General features: G+C 37.7%; 1 protein-coding gene across 1 annotated transcript in view; it reads left to right on the top strand.

Moving 5' to 3' along the window:
* The window catches only part of CDH5 (cadherin 5), a 47688-nt gene that overhangs the window by 17519 nt on the left and 6575 nt on the right, over nt 1-23594 (top strand). The window contains exons 2-9 of the mRNA XM_063438261.1: nt 13730-13944; nt 14418-14709; nt 14823-14939; nt 17306-17473; nt 18309-18496; nt 18741-18994; nt 20448-20584; nt 21573-21694. Coding sequence (XP_063294331.1) covers nt 13750-13944; nt 14418-14709; nt 14823-14939; nt 17306-17473; nt 18309-18496; nt 18741-18994; nt 20448-20584; nt 21573-21694 — 1473 coding nt within the window. The 5' untranslated portion in view covers nt 13730-13749. The remainder of the gene's footprint in view (nt 1-13729; nt 13945-14417; nt 14710-14822; nt 14940-17305; nt 17474-18308; nt 18497-18740; nt 18995-20447; nt 20585-21572; nt 21695-23594) is intronic.

Below are 23594 nucleotides of genomic sequence, written 5' to 3'. Positions count from 1 at the left end.
AAGCTGTTATTAAAATAAAAGTTGTCTCGGCCAAGTCTTAGTGGGGAGGTAAATTGAATACTTCTGCAATAAATAAAAGTTTGGCTATACTGAAAATATTTTATGAGAAAAGTGTACATAAGGATCAGCACTTAAAAACTTAATAAAGGCAGCACACCTAAAGGATAGGACTCCCTCACAGGCCCTGTAGGTATATAGGTATAAAGAAGTAGAAAAAGGTGGCGCCACAGACATAATATGTACAAAACATTTATAAGCAAGTAATAATATAGAAATAAACAATGATATGTATATCTCATCCCAAGGTTTTACTGGACTCTTTTTGGATTTTAACTAACTGTATTTTAATGAAGGTATATTGGCCACTTTCTTTGTTGTGTGTTAGCCATTTTATCTTTTTTACCATTTTTATTATTTTACTACCTGGCATCTGAGTTTTACTTGTTCCAGAGAGATACTACTCCAAAGCATCCTTGGTGGTGATTATAAAACTTATGCCCTATCATTGAGCAGTGCGTCTGCCCAATCAAATGTGAGTAACCATTTGGTATTTTTATAAACTCTCCTGGTTTTATCACAGTGAGCACTATTGTTGTTTTTTTATGTTACATATGGTCCCCGTCTGACGAGATATCTACTTACAACATTCCCCATAAGTGGGGATTATACCACTGTACGCTTTTTATACTACAGCTAGTTTTTAGCTCTCAAAAACGTGAGTAGGACCATATTGACCTGTTTTATTGGCTGCTACATATTTGGGTTTTATTGCACTATTAGATTTTCTTTTCTCTTTCATACGGATCCTACGAACCCCTCGATCCCACTACTCCATAGACGTCTCTACCTCAGATAGAACTGTGATTGTTCTCTCATCCCAAGGTTTTACTGAACTCTTTTTGGACTGTTCTTTTTATATATTTATATATTATTTTTTATTATTCTTTCTCTGTATTATATAGCATTGTTTATTTCTATATTATTACTTTCTTATATTTAATTGTAAATAGTATCTCTGTTGCACCACCTTTTTCTACTTCTTTATAAAAATACTTTATACCCTCAAAGTGTTAAGCATGTTATGTAAAAAAAAATGGCAAAAATCCCAATAGTACTAATTTAAATTCAAGTTTCTAATGCCACGAAACATAGAAACAACCAAGGGACATGTACTTTGGTAATGATCGCTACACAGTATGTTGTATTCTATATGAATTTTTCTGTATGCTTATCTGTCAGAGGAGTGAATTGGTCTCTAGCTAATATCGGTTACAACTGACTAGTTTAGTTACTATATTACAGGAACCAATAGCAAAAAAAAAGCCAAAGAACAACAGGTGACCCTTCAAAAGGAGTTATAGATGTTTTATCTGCATGCGCGATTGGCCATTAACTTGAGTTTGGCTCAGGGCTTTTTTGTAATACAAGGTCATTGTATGATCATTGAATCTATCATCATTAAGATGGTCAAACTGTCATCTGTCAGACAGTTTAAACACGGCTCTATAGCAGACAGCAAATGTAGACAAATAGACAGAATAATGCAGAGTTGTTCCTCATTTAAGGTAGTATTACAATGCACTTCATATACTGTCGGTTATACGGCACCTGTCTGCACAGCATTTGGTGGCTTTGAGCAATGGTCACCGGACTACCAATACCTTATTGTGTTGAATTATTAGAATTCCCTGCAAATTGGTAAATGCACAAATGAGCCTGCACCTGCTATGGAGCACGATGTGAATACAGAAAGGGATGGGGAGAGAATTTCAGTTGACCTCATTATGCAGGAGTATTTAGCTTCATGTGAGCATCTGTCTCCAGAGGCAGCAGAATCCTGAGATCCCATAAAACACATTTTTATGGTTTACAAGCCATACCGAGACCCTCATATGCAATGCAGATAGGTGCGTGCTTTTAAACCGCTTCCGTTTCACTAATTGGTCCATAGGAGCTAGGAGATTAGTCTTGCTGTGCTTATTCCAATGATTTAAAATGGCCATTGTGTTCATTTCCCAAAACACATAATAACAATAATTGCCTTCATAATGTATTCAAAATAAACTTAACCCTACGGTGATAAACCTAACTTTCCAGCAAACCGTTACATTTATGTCCATCATATTTTCATATTTTGTCTTTAGCTGGAAACTTTGTTAAAAAAAAAAATGCATCATAAAAAAGAGAAATTTAATTAAATGACGAACTTACAAAAAAAAAATGCAGGGCAGAGATACGTTTTGATATTGCTCTGTACACAAATTGCATAGCATAGGGCTGAATTAAAATAAACGCTATTCTTTTTAGAATGATTCTGCCTTAAGGGAACACTACTTGCACCATAACCACTACAGCATGCTGTAGTAATTGTTGTGCCAGGAGTACCCTGGCCCAACTAAGTGTAAAGAGTCAAATTGTTTGATAATAGTTTGAATTCTTACCTTGGATCTGTGGGCGCTGCTGCGTGCCTCTCTTCAACCAGAAACTCATTTCACTGCGTCAAGTCTGGCGATTAAGGACTTAGCTCCTCTAGAGCTCTCGGCCAAAGAGCTGACTCTTAGCTCAGAAAAGTTAACCGAACTTCCAGCGCTCAATTACAGTTGCAGAGAGACAGCACCCAGTGTACCCCAGAGTAGACACCAAACCATTACCAACAATTGACTACTTACATGGGGGGGTTGTCAGAGAACTTATGGTACCATAAAAACTGCAGCAGGCTGTAGAAGAAATCTAATTAAAACAAGGTTGAACTCCTCCTCAAATCCTCAGTTAAGGGAAGAACCCTGAATGATAAGTGATTCCAATTTAAATGAATTTAACTAGAGGAATCCCAAATCTCTTTTAAGATTATTTGCATTAAGCCAGGCAAAGCCGGACCTATATAATAGGACAGGGCTAGCCAAAGACAAGAACACAAGCTGTTCGCGAAGAACAATGAGCCTTTGCAAGTCACATTCTGCATTTTTGCCTGGAAATGTTTTGTGAAACTATTTTGTGTAACAGCTGGAAGTCTCATATTTGAATACCACTTACGAAGACGATTTCATTCTCGGGTCTCAACATTACGGAAGCCCGAACTGTCATTTTTTCATAATTATGATAGATCCACGAGTCCTATTTATAATACCACATGCATTTATACAAGACATTTTTTTTAAAAGCTGCTTGATTGATGACCCCAAGAATCCTCATTAGACTCCAAATGTGTCACTCAGCCTTCAATTTGTCATTGTGGTTTTTTTTTTATGTATGTTGTTTTTTTTTGTTTTGTTTTGTTTTTAATCTCGACTGCAAATGCATTTTTTAGACTTATGAAAAAGCCAGTCCCCCTCTGATATCAAGTAGGGGTTAATAGTAGCCTGTCTTTTGTTTCATATATGTAATTACAGGAACCTTCAGCCTGCTAAAGGAATTCTAATTACATGCAAATGATAGGGAAATAGAAAAAGATAATGTGAATTTTAAAAGTCATCTCCCAGTCCAATATTCAAATTGAAAGCATCTTAATCAAAGCACAAGCTCCCCTAATTGCCCTTTTAATTACAAGGGCTGTATACGAATTAGTCTTCATATTCCATGCCTCTAATTTGCATATCATTTAGGACTCGCTGAGTAATAAATACACAGAGCATATAAGCCTGCAAAAAAACAGGGAGAGGAAAATTGTTAACGAGTAATTTTAGCCACATAATTAAAAGACCAACTGGAGATTTTGCAATAATGTACAGGCTATTGGAAGAGGATTGAGAATCGTTGGAGTTAACATCAGTCTGCAACACGTTTGTGAAAATTCTACCTTTTTATCACAAAGGAACAGGATTTTTTTTTTTTCATGGGTTGAACATAGGCATTGCTAGGAAAAGGGCCTTGAAGACTGAAGCCCGGGTGTGGGGCTATTTAGCCCTGGATCTCAACAGTTGGTGTAGGGGGCTGGGGGATATTTGTTTATTTGTAATTTTTTTATTTTCCATCAGGCAGCTACTTCTCAAACCATCTGCCTATTATAAACATAAATATTGGGGATAGTGCATTCCAGGTGACTTCAGGGGCTGGGGAACATAAATTTGCTACAAAGCCCTCAATTAGGTAGATAGTGGGGTGGGATAACACTGAATACCTGTGCATGTTTGTGGTTATTTTTTAAAAACAAATCCCAGATAGCATCAATAGCACACTGCTCATGGGTAGAGAGGAGGCTAGAAAACATGACCTATTTATTTTTGCAAGCAACTGTTTCGTCAAATAGTTGTATTCTTAATTAGACCAGAGACCCCGTGAAATTTCACTGATACTGGCAGTGAATGCCAGGATACGGGGTGGTATACCAGCACCCCATGCCTGTTCCCCCCCTCAACTCCAACTCCCCTCAACAAAAGTAAGAATCAGGGGGAAGGAGAGGGAGGTACATTCAATACAGTAGGTGTCTGAGTATGTGACCATGTGCATTTGAGTGGGTGCACTTGTGTCTCTATGTACATATGCATGTGACTTTATGTGTGATTATGTGTCTAGGTATTTATGTAACATTGTTCATAGTTGTGTGTCTATCAATGTATGTAATCGTGTGTCTATAGAAGTATGTGCCTGTCCCTATAAGCCTATTTGTAAATCTAAGGCACTTGCTACCTATTTCAGTTGTTAGCAGATTTCATTTCAGAGGTCAGTTTCAGCTGCCTTACCATCGATATCAATTCATTGTATACCAAGATAGGCTATAAATTTGGTCTAGAAGCTTTGGATTATTTTTATTTAATGATCTTCTCTCACAGTTAATCAGCATTGTTGAGTTTGTTAGGTTTCATCTTAACCATACTTTTTTTAGTTTAATGGGAATTATTTTCTACAGGTCGATGGAATGGCAATGGGGGTCAGTTTTGCACCGTATATTCATATATTCATTTTTATTTTTTTTGCAACAACTGGATATCTGGAATAAATATCTTTGTAGGGACAATCTGGTCTTTTACCACTGTTTCATTAATGATTTTGTTGCAGTGGAATTGTGAAGATATTGATTGATTGTTTTCTGGTAGGCCATAATTCTAACTATCTTGGATAATCATTGCTTCTATTAGAGGGAGATCCAAAATGAAATTATTGGAATTATTTTTTTAAAGGGGAAGGTAGTTTGTGTTCTCACCAATATATTTTAGTCAGCTGACGTCAATAGATATTTGCAGACTCAATGCTCTCACGATGTTAAAAGGATCCAAAACATACTCTTTGACCAATACTTACATTGACACAGAAATTGTTCATTTTTATTGGATTGGGGAGCTTTATCTCTGATTCACCATTCTTTAGAAAAAGAATATCAATCTGATGTAGTCTCGAGGGCTTATATAAAGGCTGGAGACTATAATAGATGTAGTTTGATTTCCAAAGAGCGATCTGAGTCAGCTTTAGACACAGAGATAAGCCAAATTCACAATGAGATTATCTTGGAGGAAATATTCATCTTGGAGAAAATACCCTTTATCTAACCATGAATCCAATATTAGATGTGGTAATATAATATCAGCAACAAAATGAAGAGAACGATTGCTGGCAGAGAAGTTATGTGGTCTAGTTTAAGTCCTATTTTGGTGACCACATTCAACGGTGCATATGATGAAATTTATGATAATTTGGCTAGATACTGGGACATTCAAAATGCAGATTAAAGAACAGTGCACACAAAAAAAATTACAGATTTTTGTAAAATCGGACAAGTCTGCTTAAAATCACCTATCTTAGCTAACAAATATAAGGATACGGTTACACCATGTGGGCCTATTGTGTTAAGCCCACCACTACGTTACAGTTTCTCAATATTGGTGGGTTTTATGCTAATTTTTATGTTAGAGATGCGAACTGCAATACTTACTGCTTAAACTCTTTCCAGAGACCCTCCTCAAATTTGTGTTTTCCTGTGGTCACCTCCAAAGTAGAGGGACAGGGTGTGCATCCCAAAAGGAATCTGTTCTGTATTATATATATATATATATATATATATATATACCGTATATACTCGAGTATAAGACGAGTTTTTCAGCACATTTTTTGTGCTGAAAAACACTCACTCGTCTTATACTCGAGTCAGTTGTCTGTATTATGGCAATTTTCATTGCCATAATACAGACAAGGACCGGGGGCTGTCAGGAAGCTGTAACTTACCTTCACCGCAGCTCCTGTCAGCTCCCTTCTCTCTCCTCCGTCCGTACAGCTCCCAGGTCAGCTCCCTCTGCAAATCTCGCGAGAGCCGCGGGGTCAGAGCGTTGCCACGGCTTACCGTGGCAACGCTCCGCGCGGCCGCGAGAGTTGCAGAGGGAGCTGCACGGACGGAGGAGAGAGAAGGGAGCTGACAGGAGCTGCGGTGAAGGTAAGTTACAGCTTCCTGACAGCCCCCCTCCTACAGCCCATCCACTGGATCACCAGGGAGTGAGAGCCCCCCTCCCTGGCCAGCTAACAAGCAGGGAGGGGGGACGAAAAAACAAATAAAAAAAATAATAATAAAAAAAAATAATAACATAAAAAAAATATATATATTACAATAATAATTAAATAATAATTAATAAAATGCCCACCCCCACCAATGCTCTGCACTCACACACACACACACTGCACTCACACACACACATACTGCACTCACACACACTGCATTCATACACACACTCATACACACACTGCACTGCATTCATTATATACACACACTGCATTCATACACACACTGCATTCATACATACACACTGCACTCATACATACACACTGCATTCACACTGCACTCATACACACACTGCACTGCATTCATTATATACACACTGCACTCATACACACACACTGCACTCATATACACACACTGCACTCCATTCATTATATACACACTGCATTCATACACACACTGCATTCATACACACACTGCATTCATACATACACACTGCACTCATACATACACACTGCATTCACACTGCACTGCATTCATTATATACACACTGCACTCACACACTGCATTCATTATATACACACTGCATACACACTGCACTCATACACACACTGCACTGCATTCATTATACACACACTGCACTCATACACACACTGCACTCATACACACACACTGCACTCCATTCATTATATACACACTGCATTCATACACGCACTGCATACACACACAGCATTCATATACACACTGCATTCATACACACACACACACACACACTGCATTCATTATATACACACACTGTAAATAAATATTCAGTTAATATAACTTTTTTAGGATCTAATTTTATTTAGAAATTTACCAGTAGCTGCTGCATTTTCCACCCTAGTCTTATACTCGAGTCAATAAGTTTTCCCAGTTTTTGGGGGTAAAATTAGGGGCCTCGGCTTATATTCGGGTCGGCTTATACTCGAGTATATACGGTATATATATATATATAGATAGATAGATATAGATATAGATATAGATATAGATATAGATATATAGAGAGAGAGAGAGAGAGAGAGAGAGAGAAAAGGTGCTTAGGGCATGTTGCTACTGACCTCGTATACAGCTGGATGGTTTTTCCCCATTCAGCACAGGTCCATTTGGACTTTAGTGAATAATCTATGTATGTATGTGACTGTGTGTGATAGTGTGTCTCTGTACGTGATTGTGTATGTGAATGTGATATATAGACATATATGAACAACCATGTTGCTAGGTGAATGGATAGTTGTATATGTATTCATATATGTATGTGTGAGTGTGGTAAGATATATGGGGATGGGGTGCCAAGTTGTCACTGACTTAATGTAGACAAAAACCAAAACACAACACGGAAATACTCACTTTGTTATCTTGCCAGTCAAAAAGATATCCTTAGTAGAATTTGAATTCTGCTTTTCTTTTCTGTAAATCTTACAAGCAAATACACAACATGCAACTTCCTTGCAGGGAGACCATAATAAGACTAAAATTGCCTGAGTAGCAAATTGCATGAGTGTCTTTTTGTTCTGGTTGTGTGAGCTGCTCAAAGCTTCTACAGTCATGCTGGTGAATTAGAAACACGCAGGAACTTGGCAGTATTCTAAAACTGATTGATAACTACACATTATACTTAACATTTCAGGTACATAGCGGTAATTAAAAGGTGAATTCCATTAAGCAACATCAGTATAATAGCCAGGAGAGAATGAGTTCTTCGGAGAGTTATCATTGCTTCCGAAATTAGCAGTCACACAAAATAAAATACTTTGGATTATTTAATGCTCATATGAAAATTTCATTTAACATAATTATGTAGCACTTACATCCTTCCAACTTTAATTCTTCCCTCCCCAACGCTGCCGATCTCCATGCTTTTTCCATAAGCAATGCTGGGCAAAAACTATGACTCTAGCTGCAATACACGGACCGACAAGGGTATTGCTCATTGTGTGGATATATATACTGATCATTGCTTTCTAAATCTATTTAATTTGAAAAACAACCCTGATTCTCTGATTTTGCAAAATTCTGGACACACTGCCCAAAGTTCCAGAATCTCCAAAACGCATTGTGTGGAAACTTTCCTGGTTAATCTGACACTCCTGGCAAAGGCTACTATACAGGGCTTACCAGTGGTGATTGTGTTAGCCGGGATGTAGTTCTACTGTTCTACACCTCACTAATGTGACCCAAAGAAAACAAAATGATCATCTAGGGATAGTGTTTTTCTCATGCAGTTGTTGTTATTTTGGATTTGGACAGACCTTGTGGGTGAGATCCGCCTGATAAGTGACCAGCCTAGGTTCTCTCCATAATCATACATATGAACAAAAACATGTTTAACCCCTTAAGGACCAAACTTCTGGAATAAAAGGGAATCATGACATGTCACACATGTCATGTGTCCTTAAGGGGTTAAATCTTGACCGGAATCTAACCTAACATAACTATTTTACCGTTACTGTGAACTCTATTGCTTGATACAGTCTTTGTCTTAAAGGAACTCTCCAGTGCCAGGTAAACAAACCCGTTTTCTTGGCACTGCAGGATCCTGCAGTGCCCCCCTCCCTCCCGCCCCCCATCCCGTGTCGCTGAAGGGTTTAAAACCCCTTCAGCTACTTACCTGATGTCCTTTCCTATAGGGAAAATCTGATGCTGGAGGTCTATGAAGACGTCCAGCGTCAGATAACCGACCAAAGGTTGGTTTGGATTCCGGAAGCCCTCTAGTGGCTGTCTGATAGGCAGCCATAGAGGGCAGACTTAGAGCTGTAATGTAAACATTGCAGATCTCTGGAACTGCAATGTTTTACATTGCAGCACTAAGTGCAATAGTGGCACAGCACCCAGACCACTTCAATTAGCTGAAGTGGTCTGGGTGCCTGGAGTGTCCCTTTAATTGTGCCTATTAATAGTATTGGAATATTGTGCTTCCGCTACCCAATACCAAATTATGGTTCTAATACAGTTGTTCATAACCTCTGATTTAGGACACAAAATTGGGTCTCTGTGCTATTTCATCAGGTCGCCAATGGTTCAGCCATGCACAGCATTAGGTTAGGCCCTAATTAAATTGATTTAAGTTTGCTAAATTGGGTTGCTGCACCAGTCCTGCCCTCCTAGATGCAATAGGGACATCTTTCACACTAGTAATAGTTTAACGAAGGGTGTTTTGCAGATTTTAATTGTTTTAGGTATTATGTAACAAATTAAGAATTAGTCATTTTATAGTAGAAGAATGTTTTTATCAAGTAATATCAAGTATTTACATTCCTGTCAATGACAAGAATAAACGGTCTGGGATGATCTGATGCCACCATTCTGGTGTTTCCATTTTAGATTCCACTATATTGGAAAAAAAATTATTAAACAAATTCCGTTATAAAACTTAACAACATTCCAGCCAAACTTCCACTTAATATTTCTTTGAGTCAACTGTCCCAGAATGCTTTGCAATAAGTACCAGCAGCACAGAGCTATGCATCACTGTTTACTTATCTCCGATGGGATGGACACGCACTATTTTTGTTGATGGTTGCCTTCCTGCCGTTAAAACATTTACTGGTAGATTACAGACGTACATTAGAACAGCAGTAATATCATTCCTTGCAGATCAAACCAATTTGGATTCCTCAATCCATAAGTGACAGAAGCCTGCTGACTCATGAATCACGCGATTAATTGAAACTGCAAGAAGGTGACACTCCATTTGTTTTTTAACTGACCAGAATCAGATTTAAGGCTACAATAGGATGGAAATTGCAGTGTGTGCACCTTGCTTTTCAGACATGGCCAAGCACCTCTCATTCTCTTACCTATGACTCTTTACAGTGGCTCATTGCAGCCTTTAAGCACAATTGTTAACTCAATTGGCATCTAGACAAGGACTTTACAATTCCAGTCCTTGAAGTCTTATAACAATGCCAGCTGTTGTCATTTTTCACGGGAGAGCTGGTGAATCACCAAGTGACTGTAATGTTCTGAAATGTATTCTAGTAAGGTCATCATTAACCGCCTAATGCAAAGAGTTGGTCAAATCGGAGTATCAACATAAAAGTATGTAATATTGCAGTAAATAGTCAAAGCTTTATTCATTCAAAAATTATACAACATGGTTTGGTGGTACGTCTTACCCAGATAATATGTCAATGACAAAACATCACGAAAAGGCTAACAATAGAAAAATAGAAAATATCCATACAGAAAAATAGAAACAACAGGTTTGTTAAGTGAGGGACAAAAATCCGAGTAAGTCCCCCGACGATGGCGTGCTGACACACTTGCTCCCTATCACTTTGCATAAATGGCTAGCCCTTTTTTATTTCACACTTTTATTTTTATTTATATGTAAACTTCTTTGGCTATTAGGGCTAGTGGTTCAGTTAGGAATTCGTAGTTTCACTACAGTGCCGAAGTATTACAGGGCTAGATGTGAGCTTTTTTTTTAAAGGTCCTCTTCTCCTTCCCCCCCCCCCCCCCTTTTTTCTGCTTTTGGAGATATCTCCCTGCCTTCTTTATTTAGTCATAGTGAGGGTGGATGGATAGTGGTTAAATTTAACTTCAGTAACCCCATTTCTTAGGGACCTCTTGTACATGCCTCTTTTATTCCATTTTGCAATTGCCACAGCACCAAAGTCCTACCTGTCTATTTGTGTATCTAATCATTGGGGCTGCCCTTTGGGTGGAATATATTTTTTGGAGAGCTGATCATTTTATATCCCCCCCCCCCCTTTTTACACCTTAGACTAGCCCAAGGTCTTAGTCCTTTCGTCTTGTCTGCCTTTTGATATCTTAGATGCAATACAAGTTAGAGTTTCCTTTTGTTCTGTTATCCATTCTCCCCTCCTTGAGCTCCCCTTTTTTTTGGGAGGGACCCTGTTCTTGTTTTACATTGTTTGTATATTTAGGGTTACCCCCTGTTAGAGGGAGCACCGTAGTAGGTGACTCTGTGGAAACCGTCCACCAGCCCATGATGTTTTTTCCAGGCTTCGAGATGGTTTCCTTATTCCATTCATTTTCTTTCTACTTTCTAGTACATAGGGAAATGAGACGTAGGTCCATCAAGTTCAAACTTTCACACATATGTTTCTGCAGGTGATAAAAAGTAAGCAAAGCATTCAATCTGAGGCAATGTCCAATAGTGTAATAAACAGATATCTCCTTGGATTGACAATCTATTGTGACACCTTCAATATACTGCTTTGTGGGGGGAAAAAAAATATTTTAAATCTGATATGCTTTATTTTCTTTTTTTTTATGGCATATGCAATGTCCCCCATGTACAGGAATTGCATTTTGCACTCCTTAGGTCAAAGACTAAAAATTAACGTGACAAAAAGAGCCATGGAACGGGCACATTCACCCACTCCCACTGTATCCCCCTAGTGTTTGGATTTAGTAATGCACCAAAACAGCATCCTACTCATGTTAACACATGGAATCCTCTTGGGCAGGCTGTAGGTGTAACAGATAGTGGAGGAGCCTTAGGCTACAAGGTGTATAGGTATGAAGTGGGCAAACGGTTGATCCCCAGATGCTGGGGAACTGCAACTACCATGATGCTTTGCCAGCTTTTAGAATGGCAAAGCATCCAGGAACGTGCTGTTCTACATCCTCTGGCGATCTCTGGAGATCATATTGCAATCTTTCAATAAAAATACCTTCAAATGTCTTGTTGAGTTTCAGAATTTGCTGCTTTTATTTTTCTGTTTATACAAACTGTCAGATTTAAAGATACTTTGAATCCCACAATGCGCAATTTTAATGATACTAATAGTAGTCATTTTATCTTTATTTTTAAAATGTTATGCTTTAAAGCTCAAGAGGAATTACAGAACATTTTTCCTACGCCTGTTTCTCGAGAAAGAAATCATAAAGCGCTGGGCTGCTGTGAGACGCTGCCAATTATTAATAAGCTTAAAGAAAATGTACGACTGCCGTGTTTAATAACTGCAACACATATTATCTTTATTTTCTCTAAAATACTTGAAGGAATCCCAAGTAGCAAAAAAAACGTCCTAGATAAGGGCAAATTCCACTCCTGTTCAATTATATGCTTTTATAAATCGAGGGGCCGTACTTTCACGTTCTGTAATAACACATGTATTAATTGGCTTCCCACACTAAGCTTACAGTAGTGGCTTATAAAATCTTACCGTCTGGAGTCAACTGGCTCTATCGACTGAAAATAGCCCAGTCAATATTAGTGTATGTTTAACCTTGCATTAACCTTGCTTGGGGGAAAAATATAGACGCCGGTGCATCCAGGTTTATGAAGATAGCTTTAATATGAGCACACGGGGTTCATTCAGTTTAATAGTTTCCATCGGGAATTGTAAATTAAATGTCTTTCTACAAATTTTCATTGTTGCATTGAACGATATTTTCTGTAACTACTTTCAGAGGCCATCAAAATCAATGCACTCTGTATTCATGCACACAATCTAGATAAAATTGTGTTGTCACGAGCCACTATCCATTTTCTGCAAATATATTTTATTATGATATAGTAACAAGTACGATTTAAAGGGGACCTGACCACCAGTTTTCTATTTATATTATGTTTACCTAATGAAACACTATATAATTAATTATTTAAACCTGTAGTCCTAATGCTAGAGTGTTCTCCCCTGACTTTAGTTTTAAGTACCCCCTCCCAAATCTAAAAAGAAAAAAATGGGGAAAAAAAGGATTTTACTCACCTTTTTGTTTTTTAAGGTAGAGATCTAGTCCCTGCAGCCACTTGATCTGCCCCCACCGGTGTAATGATGTATCCTCTTCTCGTCCAATCATATATCATTAGGGACGAAAATCACTGCGTTCCTCCAATCAAATGGAGATTAGCTGTGAGAACAGAGTTTGGCTCGGCTATCAGGAAGACAGTCACTAGAGGTGTATTTAACCCTGCAACGTAATAATTGAATAGAACGACATCACGTGAAGCAATTCAAGTTCAATCTACCTTTAAAAGTTACAAAATCTCTCCTGGCTATTACTACTAAATGGCAATGTTTTGCCATCATTGAATTAAAGTGTTTCAGATTTAAGGTTAAAATAGTTGAACTGTTAAAATTATGTAAATCAGCTATGCTTTCAGTTTGGCTACTCCGACTTAAATTTGACATTCACTTTGACCTCTCTTTGAAGTCTCACTTTAGTAAATAACTCTGTGAGGAACACTTAACTCCCACATACAGAGTGATGGAATACACCAAAACAAAAAATACTTTTGAGAAGTTTCATACAATACAGGTAAACTTGCTAACAATGATATGCTGTGTTTTGTAGGTTCTTGGAGCCCAGTGAAGATGACCTTTCGCTGGCTCTGGCTTCTGGTAGTGACAATCGCCTTTTTCCCATTCTCCCAATGCACAAATGAGAAGGTGAAAACTGGGGACGTCTATCATGGCAACTACAAAAGACGAGTCAAGAGGGACTTTGTATGGAATTCCATGACAATCGAGGAGGAACAAAAAACTGCCCTGCCACATTTTGTTGGTCAGGTGAGATCTTCAATCCAGTCTCAACCAAATTTAATATTTCATTAAGGCTTATTTTGTTTGTTTGTTTTTTTTGTTTTTGTTTTGTTTGTTTGTTAGTTTGTTTGTTTAATATGTGCATACGAAAATAGTATTAGAGCACATTCTGTAGGCCCAAGTATGGAATCTCAATTCACAATGCAATCATGCAACATACACTGGTCATAAAAAGTGACCTCTTTCTTCTCACTAACTGTACAAATGTGCATATAAATTCTGGATTTTGTTCTAAAAAAGAAATAAGAAATCAATGACATTAATAGCAATTAATATTATAATAAGTGCTTGTGAACTACATGTTCCAAGATGCTTGGCCATTTAGCATTTGCAATTCGAAGCTTTTTTAAAAACAACCATAGCTTTGTGCACCTGCCGCCCTCTTAAGTGTGGTTCTTTCTTGCTCACATTATTAATCTGTTAATACGATTGACTTGCAGCTCCAGGCCAATGAAACAAATAAAGATGTTGCTAAATTTGCCATTGATGGAGAAGGAGCCAACACTACCTTCAAGGTGAATGAAGAGAATGGAGAAATATATTGCTTTGAAATGTTGGATCGAGAGAAAAAGGCACAATATAGGCTCTCTGCAATCCTGGTTAATAAATATACTGGCAAAACCCTGGGGCCCAAATCTATCTTTACTATTAGAGTGCGTGATATTAATGATAACGCCCCCATATTCACAAAGAATATATATAATGCATCCGTTCCTGAAATGTCTCCAACAGGTATGTACTCTATTGACAGGCTCTTGTAACATTGTTCTGTTTCAAGAAAAAATTATGCATGTGGTTAATTATTTCATATTTTGTTTTTCCGATTCATCGTGTTCTGTCTTTAGGCACCTTGGTAACTACAGTTACAGCCTTGGATGCCGATGATCCCACATTAGCTGGGCATGCCAAAGTAGCCTATCAAATCACAAAAGGACAAGACCACTTCACAATTAATAACATGGGTGAGTCAATTTACTATGTTACTATGTTACTGGTGGCATATTATAGTTCATAATAAATATACAGAGATAATAAGAGAGTATAAAAAAAATATATGCCAATTTTTAAAAAGCAAAGTAGAGAGAATCCACAATAGTTTATGTATTAACTATACATCAGAGAAGTAATTGATTGGTTTAGTATATTGTTTATTTATTGACGCAACCAACATGGTAGAAAGTGTGAGTAAATGGATCCTATGTTTAATATTTAGTAGGCTGGAAAAGTGAAAACTAAGAATCTAATACAAACCAAGGAAATAAAGCAGAGACACTGGGCTACCACCTGCAAGGGCAACACGACAGTTACATTGGTCTAGCATCTGGTAATGGAAAAAGGTCCAGGCACTCCAATCACTTCAGGTACATTTATTGGAACAGAAGAAACACTACAACGTTTCGACCCAGACCTGGATCTTTGTAAAGCCTTCGTTGTCTGGGTCAAAACGTTGCAGTGTTTCTTCCGTTCCAATAAATGTGCCTTTAGCAATTGTAGTGCTTGGTCCTTTTTCTATTACCAGTATCTATTATTGTTGGGCTTGTGCTGGCCCATGGTCCAGTTTAGCGTCCCTTTTTTGCTTCTGTGGATGGAGTGCAGTTCCTGTGGTATATTGTAATTGATCTAGCATCTTTCAGGGTTACACAGCTTAATGTATCAAGGGGAACAATAATTATTGTTTTTCCTTAACATAGGCAACCTGTATGATCAAAGAGGAAAAGTAGTCACAAGTCAAAGCTTGACAATAGAAAAAAACAGAGTAGTTACTTCAACACACAAAAGAACAACCTCAAAAATTCACATACAGAACTGAACCAATGCTTTGGCTCCTGAGTTTCTGGCCTCATGAGTTTCACAGAGCTGGAATTTATCACAGGTTTATTTTGTTTGCCAATGCAAAAATAAAAAGTTTAAAAGCTAACCAAATGTGCTAAGGTTTCTTGAATCATATTTAACCCTATTTTCTATATCTCAATGGGTTTACACATGGAGAAAGCCAAAGGATGTCTTCAGACCGTAATATTTGTTGCCAATCATTGCCCATGGTGGTACATCCATAATGGCATGAGCTGTCTTGCCATGGTCATCGGGTGCGATAATTGTTCCGCTTAGCTACATAACAACCAAGGACTATTGTGCTTTACAAAACCCAGTACACTCTACTCTACATTACACTATTTCGTTATGGTGTTACTATATTTTAGTACATGATTACCAAATACTCAATATTAATTTACAGAGAGATTTCATGCACAGGAAAATTAGATGTACGCCTTCTTCATCGCTCAAATGACGGAAAGCTTTTTTTTGTGATGTTCAATGTAATGTCACACTAGACATACTACATGTCATGTATGAGAACACTACAGAAATGAAAAAGTCAACATTAGGCAGTGTCATGTCCTTAATACTAATATATTGTTATGTATATATATAATTTTGTTCCCTAAGGGTGTTGAGGAGTCTGATTATAACTGCAACCAATGTTTTTTCCATTCGTAAATCATTTTTGAGCAAATATTTACAGCAGGGGGGCCCAAAAAGTAGATCGACCGATGTTGTCGAACTACAACTCCAATGACGCTTTGCATGCCCTGTTGGAATGTCTTTAGAATGGTAAAGCATCATGAAAGCTGTAGTTTTAAAACATATGGGGATCTACCTTTTGGGCACCCCGGGTTTACAATTATAGGTAAGATAGAAACATATCTACAATCAGTACAGTAGTGCAAAGACGGTACACATCTTTGAATAACAAAGAGAAAATATATCATAAACCAACAACAATTCCTAAAAAAGTATTGGAATAATGTAGGTAACAGGTGTAAGTAAGGTCCAGATCGATATGATGTGAGTAGTAAGTATCTATCAGAAAAAGGGTCAATATGTCATTGACAGAGAGTAGTTTAAAAGTTGATTCCTGAATCTTATAGCAAATGGGATACTGATGGATGAAAATATATATTTTATCCTACTGTTCTGGTTAAAGAGACGAGGAAAAGCTCCACTTATGTATGTACTATATGAAGAAGGGGATGTAGAATGGGTACTAATAAGGAAAGAGTGTCCCCTAGAGCAGGGTTGTCTAAAAGGTAGGTCCCTAATGTTGAAAACTACAAATTCCTATTTATTTATTTTTGCCAGTCAAAAGGTATTTATTTATTTATGCATATATCTGGGTATCTACCTTTTGCCCCCCCCCCCCCCCCCCCCTGGCATAGAGATAGTGTAATCTAGGTATACAACCATGGAGCTCAGATAACAGAAGACATTAGAATTTGCACGTTTGTACCTGGTCCACTCTCTAATTTCTTTATTTTATTGTCTACAGGATCCATATATACAGCAGTTCCCTATCTGGATAGAGAAGAAAAAGCAACTTATGAGATAACTGTGGAAGCCAGAGATGTACCCGGTCAGAAGAATGGACACACAAGTACAGCCACTATCATCATTCACTTGATTGATATTAATGACAATTTTCCAACATTCATAAAAGGTAAGTTTATACTCTCTGGTTATTAAGCTTAGACAAAGGAAGACTTCGTCATAAAGTCATCATACAGTCACCATACAGTCATCACATAGTCATCATACAGTCATCATGTAATCATCATAAAGTCATCATACAGTCACCATACAGTCATCACATAGTCATCATACAGTCATCATAAAGTCATCATACAGTCACGATACAGTCATCACATAGTCATCATACAGTCACCATACAGTCATCATAAAGTCATCATACAGTCACCATACAGTCATCACATAGTCATCATACAGTCATCATGTAATCATCATAAAGTCATCATATAGTCATCAAAAGTCTAAAACCTGTAGTCATTATTTTCCACATTCACTTGCACAGTCATTTTTTCTAATAATGTGTATTTTATTAGTATTTGTGATATTCAGTTTCCAAAACTACGTAATCCATTACATTCCTTATAGTGGACTATGTCAGAAGATAACTCAAGAGACCATGTGCAATTTACCATATCTACTATATTTAGTAGAAAGAGAAAGCACATAACTTGTAGAGAGTAGCTTGCAATGAACTGCGTTGGTCCTTAAATTTGTACATAGGTATCACAGTAAGTACTTAACGAGGCATTCTTAGCATCATAACCACTACAGTTGAGAAACAGGGTGAGTTCAGAGGGAAATAAACAATTAACTCTTGTGATACAGAATTTAGTCCAACACATTTGCTTTCCAGACTACCTTCAAATACGGTGGTCTAGCCAACTGTATATTTATTGAAATCTCAGCTATAGTCATGACCTTAAATCAAACCAAATTTAAATGGATTATCTCCGTTCTGTTTCCAGACAAGTTCACTTTCAATGTCTACGAAAATTTGAGAGTTATGGGCGAAGTTGGACGACTGCAGGTAGTAGATATTGATGAGCCCCAGAACCGGAACACCAAATACGTTTTTGGATCAGAAAAACTCCAGGAAATCTTTGAAATTAGAACAAATGCTCAGTCGAATGAAGGAATTTTTGTATTAAAAAAGGTAAAAATAAGTGAGCTTTAAGGGGGCATTATGGGACAATGATCTATGAAACTGTTTTATAATCACCCTTTAGCCTTTCACAAACACACAATTACACAAAGTATGTGTCTTCAAAGACTCTTTCTTAGTGACCAATTTTTCTTAATGCAACTTTCTTTTAAAAATTAATCAAAAGCTGAGACTGTGTATCAATGACAATTATGTTAATTTCTCACCTGGTAACTCCTGGATGCTTATTTTACAGGCTCTGGACTTTGAGAGTGTAAAGCAATATAAGATGAATATTCAGGCAATTGATCCCTCCATTGTACTTGCGGTGGCAAAGCAACACAGGCCAAAAAGCAATGCTGAAGTCATCATTAATGTCCTTGATGTGGATGAGCCTCCAGTGTTCAAAATGTCTCCTTACAAATTTGAAATTAAAGAAGATACAAAATTAAATAAAATTGTTGGCTCTGTCTTTGCAGAAGATCCGGATGAAGCCAAAAACAGTATTAGGTATGTTGTTGTTTTTTAAGTATCTTCTCTGGTCAACAAGACAATTTTTCTTTTTTTTTAACTTATATTGGGGTCCCTGAGGCGTAAATTTCAGCGCCTGTGGTGCGTTTCAAACGCGGTCACCGCCCGGTGCAGTTCCTCTACTTGAGAGGTAAGGCTTTTGATTTGACTGCTGGCAGTTTGCAGTTGTCTATCTCTGGAGGATACCTTTGTTTCCAGCTCTCTGACATTTTGGTGTACCACACCGATTTCAGTCTGGACAACTTGGAGATCTTCCTTCCAGACCTTCCGTAGGTCTATGAGAAGCCTCCTAATATCTCCTTTTGTTCATGGTGCTGTGTCTTCTTCTGACTCTGATGAGCGTTCATCATCTCCGGACTGGGACGAAGCCAGAGGCTCCCCTTCCTCCTCTGATTCATCCGAGGCCTCGGGCTCACTGAGGGCACTTAGGCGCCATCTTGGACTGTTGCTCCGACACTGGCCTCCCGAAAGAGAGCCGTCTATCTGGTAGCCGCGGGTCTTCTGGGCGATATTGCCATCGGTTTTTGTGCCCCATAGTGTCTCTTTGGGAGTGTGAGTGTTTCTGGCTGAAAAAGATTCACTTTTGTTGGCTTAATTCTCTGGGTTTGCAGGGTCTTTGCAGAGCCCGGCAGATAGACGTCTGCTCTGTAGTACTGCAGGCCACGCCCCCCAACAAGACCCTTTTGTGTGTTTTTCTGCACATGACTGCAGGTGCTGTCTGTGACTTATTGCAACCATGTCAATGACTGGATCATTTGTAAGCTCCCTCTGTGCTGTTACAGTTCATGGAAGCTAGTGAGGATTAAGGCTTGATCAAGTAATATGTTTACATAATGTCTGGGACATGTGTTTTTGGAATTCTACTTTTTTTCTGATGGCACAGAATAAAATTTGCTGTAAAAAGAAGAAAAACTAATATGTACAGTATTTAAATGTTCAACTGCACCTTTGCAAAATAAGAAATGTGTTTGATTTAAAAAATCTAATAAAAGTGAACAGCAATCTTTTAGTATAAAATAATATGATGGAGAACATTTCGAGAATCTCAAATATAATTTTGAAAGATTATGAAACGTGTCTAAACTTACTTTTATCGCTCCACAAAGTCTTTGTGTTATAACAGACGGGGGATTGAAATTTATTAGTTCATTCTCATTTGCACATTTTATAGTTGAAAGCATTCTAACTGAACTCTGTTTGAAAATACAAAGGTAAATATTAAACTAAGAATTGGCCAAGGAATTGCATATCATCACCAAAATAACCAAGCAAAAAAAAAAAATAATAATAATAATAATTTTTTTCCAATTTGGCTATTTTTGAACAAAAACATGAAATTTCACTGGTTGGTTACATTCATATAAAACATTTAATGATATTTAAAGCATATTGATTTAATATGATCTTAATGATGATATTTATATCACTGCAGATATTCACTCAGAAATACGAAAGACAATTTCTTCATAGTATCAAATAAGGGCGATATTATCGTTGACAAACCTCTTGATAGAGAGACTAATAACTGGCATAATTTGACTATAGCAGCTGAAGAAATTGATCCAAAAAGTAAGTATTATTATTATTGTGGTAGCCAAAGACTACGTGCATATGGTAGCATGCAATCATGCACATGTTTTTCATTCACTTGATACTCTGCACTTTAATTTAGCTATATTCAAATTAAAACCTATAGTTTTAATTCAGTGGACCCCATATCCTCTTATTACAAAAAGGAATTGGAGTGCTTTAAGAATTTAATATTTTCTAAAGATTTCTGGGGTTTTCTTTGAGCTTCTTTGACTTGAAACCTTTTCAACTTCAAGTAACAACCCAAGAACTATATCCGTCAGAGATTATTGTAGCAAATGCCCTATGAGTGTAGTACCTTGAGTTTTTATCAAACCATTTCCAAAAAGTTTGGCAAAAACACTAGCATTGGCTCCCTTGGGAGCAGAACCCTATGTTAAATCAGCAGCTCCTAAACATGGTTTGAGACAATTTTGTGTGGTTGAATCCCTATTATCAATGCAAATGTTTTGAGTGCGTTATCTGAATGGTAAATTTCTCATATTACATGCCTAGCAGAGGGAATGGTCCATGGCATATTTTCTCCAAAAGATGGAATAAATATATTTATCAATGTATCATTTGTTCAATGTGGATAGGATTCACTATGAAGCTAAACATCAATTTTCATATTGTTATTGTCATGAGACCACTTTAACTGTTTTTTTGCCTTACAATGTATCCTCAAATTATAGAGGTCTTTACTTGTCTTCTCTATCTAACTCTGGACAAAAATGTCCTAATAAAACACAACCTGTACACAGTTTGCCCCGTTGTCCACTTTGAATGAACGGGTTGACCATAAAGGAAGACCAACGACCAGTTGTAGTTTTTATTAGAATTATTACTATTACTGACATTTATGAAGCGTCAACATATTCTGCAGTGATATCCTGAGGGCTACAGTGGTGTGAGACAATAAGAAAACTATAGTGGACACATGGGCTGAGTCGTCTACCTAAACTCAAAAATTATTTGTTTACTGCAGGTACAATGAAGAAGGAATCTTTAGTTCCCATCTTCATAAAAGTCCTTGATGTCAATGACAATGCTCCAGAGTTTGCAGAACGCTATGCAGCTAGAGTGTGTGAAAATGCACCTCCAGGGAAGGTAACTGCATTCTATTTGTGCAGAGATAAATTAAGATACCAAAGTAAGGCTACCACTTTGATGTCCCCTTCATTCCCAATCTAGGGATGGTAAAAGTGGCAAAGAATGGCCAAGTATCTTCACTGTACCTGGGTCCCATTCTAAACCATGGACCTTAGGCAGCTGCCTTAGATCTCCTTGACGTTGATATAAAACATGCAACAGTTTTTTTTCTGGCTTCAAACATCAAGATCCACTTTAAGTTAACACTTAATGCCATTCATCCTTGAAACAATTTTATGTCATATACTCAAAAAATGCCAAGCAATTTAAAATGCCAAGCCATGGCGGGTCCATCACAATTCTAATCCATCACAATGCTAGTATGAACATACTACAAATAATCAAATAACAATGTGAAAATGTTAATATTATTATTAAATCCACATGTAAAACATATTTGAGAATGACTAACCATTGGGCACCTGAAGTATTAAATGTTAGAAAGATAGATGACTCAAGTAATTAAGACAAACACTATGGTTAAGATAATTTACTCCTTTCTATTGAATTCACAGTCAGTTCCTTACCCGAATTATTCCACAAACCACGGGTAGGGTGCAATTTGCATTGCATTGCATCTCAGCAAGAAAAGGAAGTGTCTTCCGTAGCTAATATTGATTTCACAATAGATAATTTCAGGCAGCTTTTTTGGTAAATGGCCTTTGAGAAGTAAAATGAACAAGAGGAAATGAAATGCTTGTGTTTAAGGAAATGATTTTCAAGGAAGTGTTTTTATCTAGTCGGATGAATAAGATATTTTTAGCTGTTTATTTAAGTAATTGACATTGTTGTTTTAGAAAGAAAGATGATAAAACGTAGCGCAGAAATGAAAGAAGTCATAATTATGTGCTTGCTTTCTTTTTTTTTTTTTTTTAAATTCTTTATTTTTGACGTGCATGAGATTTACACGAATTCACACTTCGCCATACCAGTAAAAGCAAGACACATTTTTACATTATGCTGAACAGTGGTGGCATATAAGCAATACTGGTGCACATTTTTTTTTTTTTTAAAAGAATCAAGATTGGTACATCTGTAAATATAGATATAATATGAATATAGAAAGCAACCGATTAATTAGCTAACACGCTTGTACGTAAATGTGAGTAGCTTGACAGGGTAAGCTACGTTTTTCTAGAAGTACTTCACACACGAATGTTTAATAAGGCAGAGTAGCGTAGTATATATAGCACAGTGCTGGACACTTTAAGACACGTTAAGGGAAATCTAGTTGAGAGGGACAGCTTACACTTGAGGTTATGCATGCTTGATTTAAGTAAGTGTGGCATAGACCTATAGGTAAATGCACAGGGTTTAATACACAGAGATTGCAGCCAGATAAAACTAATGTTGCATGAATATGGTAGTGCCTGAGAGGTCATGGATCTGCTAAGTTGGGACATGTTAAATTAAACATCAATATGCGGTGGATGTAGGAGACAGAGCCCCAGGCAGAGCTTTAGTCCACAGATCATTACAATGTCCCGTAGAGTGGCCAGCTGCTCAAGCATGTCCCCAGCTCCACATAACCCACGTCCCATCTCCTTTCAACTTATGCCCGTGGGGTTTACCGGAGTGTCCAGCATGGTGATGGTCTGCCTGTCCGTGGCTCTCCCGCTTGGTGAGTGGATGCCTAGGTCCGGTCTGCTGAGGGGGAGGCCAGGAGGTGGTCAAAAGCCGTTTAGCAGGGCGTCCGGTGTGGCGGTCGTAGGGCCCGCTGTGGCAGTGGTGAGTGAGGTCCTAGTACAGTCCCTGGGAGTTGTGGATGTCGCAATTCTTGCCTGGTTAGTGCTTGTCCCGGTGGGCTGTTCAGCCAGTGCCCCTTAGTGGGAGGCCGCCGCTGTTTAACTGCCACAGT

The sequence above is a fragment of the Pelobates fuscus genome, chromosome 12 (assembly GCF_036172605.1).
Source record: "Pelobates fuscus isolate aPelFus1 chromosome 12, aPelFus1.pri, whole genome shotgun sequence".
In the NCBI taxonomy this organism is placed as follows: Eukaryota; Metazoa; Chordata; class Amphibia; order Anura; family Pelobatidae; genus Pelobates; species Pelobates fuscus.
Note: the sequence above shows the minus strand (reverse complement) of the source record. Positions and strands in the feature narration are given on the sequence as shown.